The 15,504-nt window shown below is 44.5% G+C and overlaps 1 protein-coding gene across 1 annotated transcript in view; it reads right to left on the reverse strand.

Annotated features, from left to right (window-relative positions):
* Positions 1–15,504, reverse strand: part of adgra2 (adhesion G protein-coupled receptor A2) — a 56,858-nt gene that overhangs the window by 24,459 nt on the left and 16,895 nt on the right. The window contains exon 3 of the mRNA XM_084180902.1: positions 3,824–3,895. Coding sequence (XP_084037028.1) covers positions 3,824–3,895 — 72 coding nt within the window. The remainder of the gene's footprint in view (positions 1–3,823; positions 3,896–15,504) is intronic.

Raw genomic sequence — 15,504 nt, forward strand, 5'->3', positions numbered from 1 at the left:
CACTACTCCCACTCATCAAGGTATAATTTGCTTAGCCTCTGTGGAAATAATGTTAATCTCCCCCACCAAAGAAAACAACAAGACTTTATATAAGGGAAACTGCTGGTGCACTCACTCTCTTTAACCAACAGTCTTCATACCATCTTTAGCCATTTCGTCTCCACTTCCCCTGCGTCAGATGGTAAAGTTGTTTAACTTGGCCTAGTTCCTAACCCTGACTTCTCAGAATGGCAGAGACGATTTCAAGGTCTGCTTCAGCCGGGCTCAAGCACAGCTTGAGAGGCTCCTGCCTCTACTTTATATAACTGATGTTATCGGGACAAATATGAATGAATAGGACACAGTATTTCAGAGACACAGTAGACTTATTTCAATCATATCAAGGACATTAACCCTCTGCTAAACTGTCTCCCTCTCCACATCTACAAATTCCCATGCCCTTCTTGACTTATGATGACCAGTAGTTTCAATGCAAACATCCCCTCATTCTCAGCCTTCTATATAAATCACAAGCAAGTGTGTATTTCCTGTTCTTAGCTGAAGTGGCTTCAACTAGGCAGGAAGTGAGGGTAAAGAGAGGTAAAACAGGCCCACTGCAAACCAAACATTTATTACACACAAACCATGGTTAGAATAACTATGAATGGCTATGAATGGCTATGAAGGAAATGTATAGGTCAGGAAGGATCACATCAAACAGTGACTTTTGAAAAGGCTGTGAACTGGCTCCATCCTGCGTGGCAGACCTAATCCCATGCAGCTAACTTAGCTCTTCCTTTCCTGTCCACCACAGTGCTCCTGCTCCTTCACCTATCCACTCTCTACTGCTCCACTTTACCTCTCCCCTCTGTTCTCCCTCTCCCCTTAGTGCTCCATCTCTCCCTGTAGGGTGAGCAGGCTGGTAATGAGGGCCCCTTGTGCCCTGGCTGTCCTGTGTCCCATGGTGTAGTGGGGGCCCATTGGACAGGAGCCAGACCCCCTCTCTGCTCATTATTCTCATTACCTCGCCTCAAATCAGTGCAGGACAGGCCGCTGGGATCTGTCCACAACTCATAAAAGTCCTTGCTCGTTAGTGGACCCGCCTCGTTAGGGCCTGCGTCAACTCCCATCAGAGAGGGTGTGCTGCGAGGAGGTGGATGTACCAGGAAAGGTTTTTGTGTGTGTGTGTGTGTGTGTGTGTGTGTGTGTGTGTGTGTGTGTGTGTGTGTGTGTGTGTGTGTGTACATAGAAAGCTGTGTCGTACACTAGAACGCTGAAGTATGCAGTAGATACAACTGTACATATTGGGATACAAACCTTTCAAAAAGAACTACACAGATGTCCTGTAAGAGGCAAAATAAACAATGCTAAATTGCTCTCTGCACTTGGGTGGCTTGGCAAGTTGGCAGTTTATGAAGGCAATAGTGGCTTTGGGGATGTTTGGCCCAAGGAAAGGGCTAACTGTGTGGAGGAGTCCACAGTTTGGTGTGGTCTACTCTGCTCTGGTTGGAGGAGGGGTTCCTGCCCTGTAGCTGTGCTTTCATACTCACACAGCTCTGATTATACTCTGCTCTGCCTCTCCTTGGACTGCTGTTTCAAACATGGCTGAGTAGGCTGAGAGGGACAGCAGGTCTGTTTAGACATTGACTTCTGGAAATTATGCATGGAGGAGTTTGGGATGCCCATAATAGGATCCACACACAGAGGTAGACAGACACTGAAGTTGAGACTGAGATCCACTGAGATTTGGGTGCAGTTGACTGTCTGGTTGCCCTCCTGAATTTAGGGAAGGACTGCTGTGGTGTTATTCCCTGGTGTGTGTTTACCCGGCCCTCGTGGGTTGGCCTCTGATTACACCGCTGACCACATACTGTATATGAGTAACTGCTAGCCACTGGACCAAATGACAAGCACATGTAGACAACAGGCTGGAAATAATGAGCAGACCTGAATGGTGACCAAGCTAGAGACCAAACAAAACAACCCAGCAGCTCGCAGAGGGAGGAGCACAGTAGGTGGACAATAAGCTAAATACATTTTGCAGTCTTGTTTTTTAACTTCACATGTGCATGTATCCGTTCCTATCCATCTTTGCCCCATTGGATTTTGAATTATGTCAAGGTGGTATATTTTTATATGAAGACATTTTTTAAGCGTAAGTCATGAAATGCTGAATTACAGAGTGTGAAGCTCAAGATGAGTGAGCAGACCTCCAGTGCAGTGTGTCAGAGGGCTGGTGGAGGGCAGAGGTCTGAGCAGAGGAGTGAAACAAGCCCTGTGTGATTTACAACATGTCATCTTTTGCGGCAGACGCCCACAGCTCCTGCTGAGTGTGTGTGTGTGTGTGTGTGTGCCCTTACAGAAAAAACACATGTGATTTTATGTGAAGTTAATGTGATAACGTGACAACATGTTACTACACATGTGATAACATGAAAATACACTTGAAAACATGTGATCACACGTGAAGTGTTCCAAAAACACATGTTTTCACATGATTTCACATGTGAAAAAATTACATTTTTTTGTGTGTGTGTGTTCTGGGTTCTGTGTCTCTCTCACTAGGTCCTAGTTGTACTGTAGCCCTGCAGGCCTGCTCCACCCCCTACCCCATGCTAGTTTTACCACTGTCCCAGGTACAAGAGCCTGTTAGTGGGCAAGCTTAGGTTACCCATGGCACTCTGGGGGGGCTTTTCTGCACTTGCAAAAACAAGCAATATCATCTCGTTTTACATCAAACAAACAGTTCTGCTCAAGCCTCTAGTTTGCCAAAGCCCCATACCACTAATCAAATCTCAGCTAAAGGGTCTAACAATACAGGTCATAAAGATGATCAAACTAAGCTTGAAATGGGTGAGGCTCTAACTATGACTTCTCCTTTGGGTAATAGAGAGCCTAAGAAGAAGGTAAGAACACGGTCACACAGGTTTTCTTGCCTGGCGTAGCTCACATGGCAGACAATAAAAGAGGGTCTAGCAGTTTCAGCAGATTTAGCTCTTTTTTCAGGCCTGGCATGTCTGGGTTGAGATCCAGTAGGTAGGTACTAACAAGCTAACAACTGCAGCGAATTACCATATTTTTCTTTCTTCCAACATTTTAGAAAAGCTTGTTAACTTCATGTGTGGCAGCTCAGAGTGACATGTGGAACTAATTTTGCTTAAGCACCACCTCCCCCCGCCCCTCCCCCAAAACTGCTGCCTCCTAGACATGCACAGTTGTTGGCCCCATTTTATACATACTGTACAGTACAACACTGTTTACTCTCATTTTGTTGACGCAATGTAAAACTCCCTTCATTAGTGTCACTCAGCCTTTATATGTGTTCTTATGTTGACAACAGCAAGGACATTTTGTGCCACTGATGAAGATCAAATCCTCAGAGGACTCAACTGTCATCTAAACTGTAAGGATCGATAATAAACAGCCAGTGAACTAGCTAGGCACTGAGACCCTACCTCCATAGCGTAGAGCCAGCCAGCCAGCTGCCTGTCTCAGTCTGAGCCACAGGCAGCGCAGGCAGCGCCAATAGCCTCCTCCTCCCATGGATCCCCTTATCTTGTCCTGTAGAGCAGGGCTTCCCTGATAATGACGGATGGTGGTGTAATTATGCGATCTTTTCACATAAATAACCACTCTCAGTATTTCATCTTTCCTGCTGAAGCCAGGCCACTGGATAGCCGAGCTGCGAGATGCATAGATCTCCCTGACACCCTGTCTCTGTGGGGCCATGTGGCCTCCAAGCACACATCATCTAACCTGTTGTCTTTAAACCTGCCAATGTTGAGCCTATGAGTGAGACCCCAGGACAGACTCAGATGATGTGAAAATGACCAGCGTTACTCACAGTTTCTCCAGGGCATAGAGTCCAAGAAAGGATCCATTTCTCAGAACCCTGATCCGATTGTTGCTCAAAATTCTGTAAAAAAAAAAGAACAAAGCAAGATATCATTAGTTGTGCTTCAACAAAATATCGAAAAGCAAAAACACACACATCCAACTCATACAGTAGCCTACGAGTTCTATTTGTCAGACCCCTAATTAGGATATGAAAGGAGTAAGGGGAAAAGCAGAGAAATAAATGACCAACAACTCAATTTGCCCAGAGAATGGATTTCAGATAAAAGTAGGACTCCTCTAAGAGGGTCAGAATCTTTATGAGAGGATAAGCAAATTGCATGTTGATTTCCCGAGCAGCAGGAATCCTGTTTCCAATGAATCCTAAAGAATAAATAGGAAATTGAGATTGGGGTGGGGGTGGGGTGGGGGGGGGTAGGAAGCTGTAATCATGATAATCATCCTGGATACATTTTTACATCAGAAGCCAACGGCGTCCAAATCAAAGGAAAGTCTTGCGATCGACATGACAATTACCCTTTCCCCATTGGCAAATAATTTGGCTTATAGGGCCCTTATCAGACAAGAGGGCGAGGGGCTTTCTAAGCCCAGCATGCACTGAGCAGAGCAGGCAATCCACTTTGTCTCAGACGGCATCATGGGAAACAATATTTAAAGTAATCAGCCAGGACACAGTGCTGTCTGAGTCAGCTCAGACGGACAGAGAGGCTATCTTTACATTCCACACCACTACAGAATCCCACCAGCCCTAACCCTCTGCCCTGCCCCAGACACAGCCAGGCCTTCATAGGGTCCGCTGTGACATTCCCTATCAGTGTAACCTCCTCAGGAGAGGACCCCCCCCCCCCCCCCCACTACTCTATAAAGCCCTGTGTCGTGGCCCCTGTCAGGTTGACTGTGTGTCGTGGCCCCTGACAGGTTGGATGTGTGTCGTGGCCCCTGTCAGGTTGACTGTGTGTCGTGGCCCCTGTCAGGTTGGCTGTGTGTCGTGGCCCCTGTCAGGTTGGCTGTGTGTCGTGGGTCCTGTCAGGTTGGCTGTGTGTCGTGGATCCTGTCAGGTTGGCTGTGTTTCTGCCACACCGTGTCTCTGTGATCCTGGCCCCTCATCGGGGTAGCAGAGTAAAGCAGGGGCCCTTCTCAGGCGACAGCCCGCCGTCATTAACACCCCCCCACCCCCGCCTCACAACACCCTCTCCTTATTCCCCGGGGCACTTAATAGGCTGTTAGTGAGATGAAGTGTGTTTTTAATCGACGCGGAGCACGGGTGTATGTGTGTGTGTGTTTAAAAAAGGAAGCTGACTGTGAACAGCCTGTGAGATTTACAGATGCAGCAGAATCAGCCAGTCCCCAAACTTCCTGCCACATCAATAAAAACACAGCCCTCATCTCCTCGCTTAATGAACAGATTTAATCACCACTCCCCTTGTGCAGCACCAACCGGTCACTTTGTCAACTAAATGGTTGATAATGAATACATTGGTCATTAGTCACTTAATCAGCACTGTAAGAAATAAACTATAACATTGGTATACCGACAGTGTAGCTATCTAGCCGTCTACTTCAACTAGGCTAATGCTTTCCCTTCCTTTTTTCCCCAGAATAAATTATATTCAAATCCATATGCAAATAAATGTGCAGAAAATGCAGACTCATGTGTATCGTTGTCGTCCTAGGGCGTCGCCTGAATTTGAACCTGTGACCTATGGTCTCACGCTTCAATTAGGCACAGTATCTCTCATATAACTCGATGCAGGCCTGAGATGAAAGCTACAGAAGATCCGGAACTGCCTGAATAATTCAATACAGATAGCAGAGCAGACAGTCACATCTGGCAAAGCAACAAGCCATTTAATTCAACACAGAAGTTTAGATACAGAGAGTTCCTTTTTGACTAAGCTTATTATTCAGACAGAGGCCGATTAGTCTGAGGACTGTGTGTATGTGTGTGTGCGTGAGTGCGTGCAGATACAGTGAGGGAAAAAAGTATTTGATCCCCTGCTGATTTTGTACGTTTGCCCACTGACAAAGAAATGATCAGTCTATAATTTTAATGGTAGGTTTATTTGAACAGTGAGAGACAGAATAACAACAAAAAAATCCAGAAAAACGCATGTCAAAAATGTTATAAATTAATTTGCATTTTAATGAGGGAAATAAGTATTTGACCCCCTCTCAATCAGAAAGATTTCTGGCTCCCAGGTGTCTTTTATACAGGTAACGAGCTGAGATTAGGAGCACACTCTTAAAGGGAGTGCTCCTAATCTCAGTTTGTTACCTGTATAAAAGACACCTGTCCACAGAAGCAATCAATCAATCAGATTCCAAACTCTCCACCATGGCCAAGACCAAAGAGCTCTCCAAGGATGTCAGGGACAAGATTGTAGACCTACACAAGGGCTACAAGACCATCGCCAAGCAGTTTGGTGAGAAGGTGACAACAGTTGGTGCGATTCTTCGCAAATGGAAGAAACACAAAATAACTGTCAATCTCCCTCGGCCTGGGGCTCCATGCAAGATCTCACCTCGTGGAGTTGCAATGATCATGAGAACGGTGAGGAATCAGCCCAGAACTACACGGGAGGATCTTGTCAATGATCTCAAGGCAGCTGGGACCATAGTCACCAAGAAAACAATTGGTAACACACTATGCCGTGAAGGACTGAAATCCTGCAGCGCCCGCAAGGTCCCCCTGCTCAAGAAAGCACATATACAGGCCCGTCTGAAGTTTGCCAATGAACATCTGAATGATTCAGAGGAGAACTGGGTGAAAGTGTTGTGGTCAGATGAGACCAAAATCGAGCTCTTTGGCATCAACTCAACTCGCCGTGTTTGGAGGAGGAGGAATGCTGCCTATGACCTCAAGAACACCATCCCCACCGTCACACATGGAGGTGGAAACATTATGCTTTGGGGGTGTTTTTCTGCTAAGGGGATAGGACAACTTCACCGCATCCAAGGGACGATGGACGGGGCCATGTACTGTCAAATCTTGGGTGAGAACCTCCTTCCCTCAGCCAGGGCATTGAAAATGGGTCGTGGATGGGTATTCCAGCATGACAATGACCCAAAACAAACGGCCAAGGCAACAAAGGAGTGGCTCAAGAAGAAGCACATTAAGATCCTGGAGTGGCCTAGCCAGATCTAAAACTATTAGCCTTAAGCGCATCCATTTCAACAGAATATAATGAAACCTACAGTATTTTCCACGTTGCACAGAATAACTTGAATGCTCGAATCAGTAAATACACAAACATGTAGCGTAAAGCACATTGAACCCACTGTGTGGAAACATAACACTTCAATTTCCAGGAAAACAAAGGGGCTGGCGATTCAGGACGTTAGCGTATCGTTTTCCAAGTCTAGTACACCCGTGTATCTCTGATGTCTGTAGCAGAGTGCACATTGTTCTTTCACAGGATCAACACAAACTATACTGAGTAAGACACCGAGAAAGAACGAGGGTGAGACAGAGCTCTGTAAACAGCCTGAAATAGGCTGTATGCTCCTTCCCATCAGGCTAAACAGGAAACCAGACAATTAGCTGTTTGTTCAGGACGCGACAGACAGAGGTCATGGGTCAGGAGGAGAGAACTTCCTGGACAGCCAGGAGATGCACAGAGCAGAGCAGAACACTGTCCATGAGCAGGTGGAAGACAGGAGCGACCGGAACAGAGAACAAGCGAGGGATATGAGAAACCTTCACTCCTACATCAAAATACACAAAGGCTGTATAGAGTATTGGAGTATTTTCAGAAGCACTAGAGATGAGCGAGGTCTGTGCTTGATTGAAAAAGCATGGGTCACATACACTATTCATCACTGAAGTGAGGAGGAGGAGGAGGAGGAGGAGGAGGGGAACACTGCTGCTCACCCTCAACTTGATAGAGTGGCCTGTGTAGTTTGAATGGCCTGCTGTGTCTACACACTGACTGCCCCCTTGACAGATGGCACATTGAGTTAGTCTGCCTCCAAATGCAGTTGCAGCTCTATGGTGCGCGATATGAAAAGTGCACTAACTCAATCCAGACATTCTCTAAGGTACAGCAGAGCTGCATTAGCCTCCTCATTCATTTGGCCCTTTCAGACCAGCAGCCTATCAGAGATCAGAGTCAGTAATTAAATCTAACATCTGTGTGTAAACCCTGGGCTGCAGCTCTGCCTGGGGGGACACATACAGACACTTCATCTAAGGCCATTCAGTGAAGATCAAACACCAGCAGGGCCAATGATAAGAGCCAGGTCTTCCAAGATGATTCAACTGTTGGAGCAGTAGGTCTGCTGTTGTTGCTAGAGGTTGAGTGTGTACAGGTCACAGCCCTGGTGACAGGTACACATACTCCTCTCATCTCCTCTCATGTCTCTCCTAATGGGGATACAGTACCATGATGTGATTACTCAACTGGATATATTCACCTCAGAGAGATGGAGAGCATACTGTAAAAACAGAAAGACATCCCATCCTTGAGCTCTGTTTCTATAGAAACTGCTATTAGGCTATACCTTAGCCATCCCTCTTTGTGCATGGCTGAGACAGTAAGTCAGTGAGATGCACACTGACTGCCAGACAAAGGGCCCTGTCCCAGTGGTACAAACCACAGGAACCCCTCCCTGGGCCGTGCCACTCACTTTGTTGGTTTGCTCAATTTGCTTCCTTAACCCACAAAGCCTTTGAGGGAGACATGAGGGCATGTCAGCATGTCCCAAATTGTATTCATTCACTGATTTATTTCTGCTCCTTCCTCTCTGAAAAGAGGAGCGGAGAAATGGTGACTCCAGGATACTGTCTGTCTCAGACTAAACCTCCTCAGCTGGGTGGATCATGTCTCTGATCAGCTCCAACGTTACCACACACTCACACAGGTGTGAAGGATTGGGTAGATGGAATTTGTGTGTGTGTGAGGGAGTGTCTATGTCTCTATGTCTGTGAGTGTCTCTGTGTGTATGTACTTGCTTGCCTCTGTTCATCTGTGTTTCTCTGTGTCTCTGGTTTTCTCTGTGTTTCTCTGTGTCTCTGTGTGTCTCTGTGACTTTGTGTTTCTCTGTGTGTCTCTTTGTTTCTCTGTGTCTCTCTGTGTCTCTGTGTGTCTCTGTGTCTATGTGGGTGTCTCTGTGTGTGTCTCTGTGTGACTCTTTGTGTGTTTGTACGTCGTGCTTGCCTCTGTGTGTCTCTGTGTGTCTCTGTGTTTCTCTGTGTGTCTCTTTCTGTGTGTGTCTCTGTGTATCTGTGTGTCTCTCTGTGTGTTTGTGCATGCTTGCCTACAACTGCACTGAGTTTCAGGTCATCCACTGCTAGTAATCTTTTTTTAGTGAACAATTGTTCCTCTGGTGGTAATCTGAAGGCATGCTACAGTATGTACAGAACGTACACTGTATACAGCTGAAGAGAAACCTTTCAGCCATTCAAATGACAGCTGAGGGCAGAAAAACTGGCTTAGGACGAATCTCCACTTGAATAAAATCCTTCTCAAACAAGACAGGATATCCTCTCTTTCAAATCGCACATATCTGTTCCCAATAAACATTGATGTAAAAATAAACTTTGATTCTGCTCCAATGTCTCTCTAGCACGGTCTCATTCTCTTTCTAATCATGTCCTTGTTTCTAGCCCTTCTCTCTCATCAATAACTGTGCTAACAATCTTACATTTGATCATTATGACTTGCAATCAAATCGAAAGTAAAGAAAATAAGTGTTGTTACAAAGAAACAAACAAAAACATACTAAAGACTAACTAGATGATAGTTAGATGACTGTATGAAGAGTCCCATGTTACCATTTTCCTGATCTCTACTGCTGGCTTCTTGGAGCCTCTCTCTCCCTGTCTCCACTCCAGAGGGGACTTTTGACTTTAGCTGCAGGCTTCTACAGCTGACCACAAGTAGGATAACAGTCTTAAGGAGGGATTTCTATTTAATAAGAATCCCTCTGCAGGCTAAGCTCTCCGCGCTCATTAACCATCTCTAACCTGGCAACCCAGCATCTCATTTCAACAATAACAACAACATCAACAATCTCCCTCTCTATCATAACACTGATAATCTCCAGAGTCATCCAGAAACAAACACCCAAGGGTGCAGGAGACGGGGGAGAGGGGAGTGAGAGGGGAGTAGGGTTCAAAGATCAGCCATGGCTGTGGCCTGTCCTACTAAACACCCTGGAAACACAATCAAATGGAACAAGATGAGGATATGAATAATATTGTCTCCTCTGACCATGGGCCCTGTCCCCAAAGCAAACAAAGAGAGGTGCAGGTTCAATGTAATAAAGAGAGTCAAAACAACTAAATGTGCCACTGTGTAAACATCATTTAACTTTGGAGAGACCTCTTCGCTAAAGGACCACACACAAGGTGAAAGACAAGAACCCTTGAAAGAGTTTAGTAATGCGCCACAAACTCAGCACACGACACAAGGCCCTAGTTTAGAGATTAAAAGACCAATAGGAGCTGCCAATAAGAAAGCTGTTCACAGAGAGTTTGAGCATCACAATTCAATCCAGTTTAATCTGCACAGTGATTTTATACTGAAAGCATTGGATTATTTCACAGCAAAATGTAGCCATTTAAATCCAATAACCCATTGAAAGTGATTTATAGAGGAAATTAAATGAGGCTTTTAAACCTGGAAGAAGTGACTTCATGTCTCTTAATGCTAAAGCAGACACAATGCACCTTTGTATACATTCTCAGTCTGGATACTTCCACTAGAATCCCGTACGTAGCTTAAAGTCATTAAAGAATCTCCTTGAGTTTGAGCAATCTTTATTTACAGCTTTAGAACTCAGTGTCCTGGCAGTGCGTAGGAGAGCAGTTACTGTAAAGTAGCGACATGGCAGACTGTTTTTCAATAAAGGCATCCCGAAGTTGGAACTTGGACTGACGAGGACAGACAGACAGATTGGGTCTGTGAACATTGTGGGTGAACCCACAGTTTTATTAAAAGCACCATTACTTCATTTGGTTGTTAACAAGCTTCTCAAGACCTCTTAGTCTTTCGAAGTGCCACGTCTAATACATCAAAAGCAATTTCCAAACTACAGCACATTACATAGCACCTTCCTCACACTTCACCTCATACACATGGAATGGACCAGAGTTGGCCTCTAACAGACTAGCCTCAGCCAAAAAGTTAGCCAGTTAGCTAAAGGTGGTCCACCCCTCTCACTACTTCAACACAAACTACTGCAAGGTGTGTGTGAGTATGTATATATATTTTTTAAATATATGTTTTATTGTCACATACACTGGATAGGTGTAGTGAAATGTGTTGTTTTACAGGATCAGCCATAGTAGTACGGTGCCGTTTACAGACTTCACACTATACAACATAACTGTTTGATCATAGGATGGTAGAGGAATACATCAGTGATGAAGCCTTTGGATGTGAGTGTGACTTTTAGAATGGCTGGTGAGCATTTGAACAGCTTAGCATCTGGTTTTCATTGTCGATCCACTCTTTCTGCATTAGCCAACATGTCCTGTGATATCACTGTTGGTCAACAAGTCACGGACGAGGAGCAGGTCTGCTTCAGACACATGGAGCTGGTTAATATAGGGTTAAGGGGTGTGTTCACTTGTTAGCTGGCTACTGAGGGAGGGAGGGAGTCTAGTCACTTGCACACACACACTTTCATTGTGACATGTCACAGCCCTCAGTCCTGCTACTAATGAAGGCCCAGACCAATTACTGCTGCAACCTTTTAGCCACAGGAGCCCCATCTCAGCAGGAGCATGTGTGTGTGTGTGTATGAGAGAGAGAGAGAGAGAGAGAGAGAGAGAGAGCGAGAGAGAGAGGGTAAGAGAGAGACAGAAAGAGAGGGAGAAAGAGTGAGAGAATGTGTGAGGGCAGGTCTTGCAGTGCCTCTGCACTGGACTGGTGGGTCTGTCCTAATGGCCAGTTGAGGGTCCTTGACTCACCATTCAGTGCCCTGGTCTGCCCACGTCCCAGACCCATAACAGGTGGAATCAGGTGGACCAGGGAGCCTCCACAGCCACTCAGGGGTAGTTAGCCACCTCTGACAGGCAGCAGTTCTGTGTGGCCCAGGGGCACTGGCTCTGTCCTTAGAGGCCTGGGTCACCACAGTGAATTCAGCAGGCCACTGAAGGCCCTTGAGCACAACGAGCACTTAAGCAGTAAATGCGTCTCGAGACGTGAATGTGTCCATTGTCCCTTAGCCACCAGTGTGCTTCCAGCAGGGAACAGGGAGCCGTGCCAAACTACAAGTCCTATTTATCTCCCGTCATGTAAAGGAGTATCCATGTAATTGCACGTCAAATGGTTTTGTAAAATCATATCACAAGCACTGATTGAGTTATTCGAGCATTATGGAAAAAAAGAGAGCAGAATCTCCCTGACGAGTTTGGCTGTTCTCAGAGCTGTGCGGGGTCATACAGTGTACTTCCAAAGAGTGTAAGATGCTATGGACAATATCTGTTTACCAAACTAAAGGAAGGTCAACTTAAAGTAAGAATTACATAAGAGTAATATCAAATTGAAACTATAATTTGACAGTGTAATGTGTCCTGCCCTGAAGCTTAAGCTGGATGGGGGAGTGAGCTCTTGCATCTGATATGTATACTCTATAACTGTTTATTATAGAGTATACTGCATTGTGCTTGGGTAACCAGGCTGGGCTAGGCAGTAAGTCTTTGTGGTTTGTGGTTGTGTGTGTGTGTGATATTCAGATTTATCCATATGCACCAGCATATGCATATGTTTGAGTGTATGTGTTTGTGTGTAAAATGGCAAGCAGTCCTTCAGCGATTCCTCAGTCTAAAATTTAAATCTGGGTTTTATAAACAGTCTCTAATTAGAGAGGGGAGGATGGAATCCTATTTTAGGCGTTGTGGCCATGCATGCCCTTCCCACATGCGTGCTCACACATGCACACACACACACAGTATTCCTGTGTGCAGAGATGGTCTTCCACATGGAAACAGTCTTAGGACAATTGAATTAGCATCACTAGCAATTCATGAGAAAGCAACTTCCATGACATGTGGTCCTCTGTAGCTCAGCTGGTAGAGCACGGTGCTTGTAACGCCAAGGTAGTGGGTTCGATCCCCGGGACCACCCATACACAAAAATGTATGCACGCATGACTGTAAGTCGCTTTGGATAAAAGCGTCTGCTAAATGGCATATTATTATTATTATTATTATTAATATTATTCATTCTACTTTTCTTTTATTCAGGGTTTCCTTTTAGTTGTGCAACACAATTTCCTGAATCTGGGCAACCAACAACGAATGAAAGATAAAAGATGTAAGCAAGTGGCTGCCTACAATCCTAACAACCAAAGTAAAACACGGCAAGTAAATGATAAAAGTACAACTAAGATTCCCATATTTCCCTATCAACATCCTTACCAAAAAAACACAAGAGAAGGTTAAAAACGACAAAGTCCAACCCAGTCAGCAACTCCATCAGTGTCTAAAGTTTGTTATTTTAATGAGGCAATTTAGTGAAACTAGGTTTTTCAAACAAGTGGAATGTGGTCCATGCCTGACTAACATTGTCTCATTGTTCTGTCTCATAACCAAGATCTGTTTTCTACTCCAATGCAAAGACTGCTGGGAAATTGGTTTGCTTTTATAACGGATAGGGCCAAAATCATTCTGACCCAAATAACTTAATGCTGGAATTCTTAATTGGTGAAACTGCCACGTCCGTTTACGATATTAAAACAACAAAGAAGTTACTGTAAACACTGTTTTTTCCCCCTCAGATATCATTGCACACGCGATAGAACAGCAGAATTGTTTTACCACGATGGGGGACACTCCTCACCTCCGCTTTGTCAACAAAACAAAAACAATAACAGCGGCCGTGGTGCGGATATTAGCGGTGTTTCCCCTACTGTGATTTCAATCTTTAACAATGCTGTTTGGCTAGGTAGTGAGTTAGATGTTAGTTTAATGCAATACATACCTACTGTAGAAATGTGCGTTGTGTTATTGAGTGGCTCTGTAATGCTCAGTGAAATAGAATACAATCAACAACTCCACTCCAATTAGTGGGTAACCAGCGACTGTAAAGCCATTCCACTGGACAAAGAGGTCAGTTCAACATCTAGTTTTGATTTACATTTGGTTCAGTTTTCAACTAACATGAATTCAATGTGAAATCAACAAAAAATGTCACCATATCATTGGATTTAGGTTAAAATGTGGGTGAAAAAAAACACAAAATGCCCTTACGTTGATGACTTTTTGCAAATCCAAACAGTTTTCCATATTGATTCACATAGATTTTTGGGGTTGAAATGACGTGGAAACAACTTTGATTCAACCAGTTTTTGCCCAGTGGGATTGTCTCTTCACACCATGCAAATGGTTCTCGTATACTTCATCAGAAAGATTTATCTAGTGTAAATTACATCTAATTTAGAATGACACATTTAAACTAAGATAGAACCACAAGCTTTTACAGCGATGACATCTCACTTTGAATAATTATAGTCGAAAAAACGTTTCTGTCACATTTAACCCATTTATCAAACATAATTATGTTTTAGTTACAAAGTGAGCAAATGCATAATTTTCTTTTTCAGTAATTCAATGATTAATTTCAAGCAGTAAATCAGCACTGACAAGTATCCATTTTGCGATATTATAGACATTTGATAAAGTAGATCTACCTGAAATATGTTCAACACTAAACATACGGGTGGATATACTCTTACTATCTTCCTTCAGATATAAATACTCGGTATCACACAAACACAGAATTGGACACACACAAACTTCTGACCACAAGCATTCTCACCACAGACACACCGCTGCCCTCTGTGGGTCTGCAGTCTGCTCCCAAAGCAGAAACTCTGGAGGCCATTTATGTGGTTTAGCACGGGGAAGAGAGGGGAAGGGGAGGACAGACAGAGGGGTGGGGGGTATATCTGGAGAAGAATAACCAGAAAGTCATGCATTTTTTGGAGTAAGATTAGAAGGAGCTGTATGAAAGGAAAGACTATAATAAGATAACATTCACTCAGGGGTATAATGTTGCTATGACAACATATTTCTCTGCTTTTGCCAAATGTAAAGATCATTTTATCATTGCACTGTGATTTTTTTTTAAACGGCATCTGTGTGCTTTAGGACCACGTGGACGCCTCAGAGCGGTCGGGTAGACTGTTTGGTGGTTTTAGCCAGCTGGTTTTAGGACCACGGACACCACAGAGTGTGCGGAAAGGCTGTGTTAAGGCAAAGCTTCTGACCAGCATGGTGCTGCTGTCTCTCTGTGTTGCGCTTTTTCTCAGAGTTGTAAAAGCAAGCAGAGCAGAAACTGGCTACTCTTTATTTGACTGATGTAGCTGGCAAGGTAACTGCTGTTTAACTAAACAGAAAAAAGTATATATTCCCAGTGCTGAGCTAGTAGTGTAAGTGACATGTAATGTTAGCTAATGTTTCATCACCTCTTGACTGAAGTTCTGTCTGAAGAGAATGAACTAGCTAGTTATAGCTACCACAACCAGTCCAGCTCTAGCCTCTAGCTACTGTATCTGTTAGATAGCTGTATCTAACAGGCGGGCCCCGTGTAGCTCAGTTGGTAGAGCATGGCGTTTGCAACGCCAGGGTTGTGGGTTTGATTCCCACGGGGGGCCAGTATGAAAAATGTATGCACTCACTAACTGTAAGTCGCTCTGGATAAGAGCGTCTGCTAAATGACT

Source organism: Coregonus lavaretus (genome assembly GCF_964263955.1).
Source record: "Coregonus lavaretus genome assembly, chromosome: 17".
Classification (NCBI taxonomy): Eukaryota; Metazoa; Chordata; class Actinopteri; order Salmoniformes; family Salmonidae; genus Coregonus; species Coregonus lavaretus.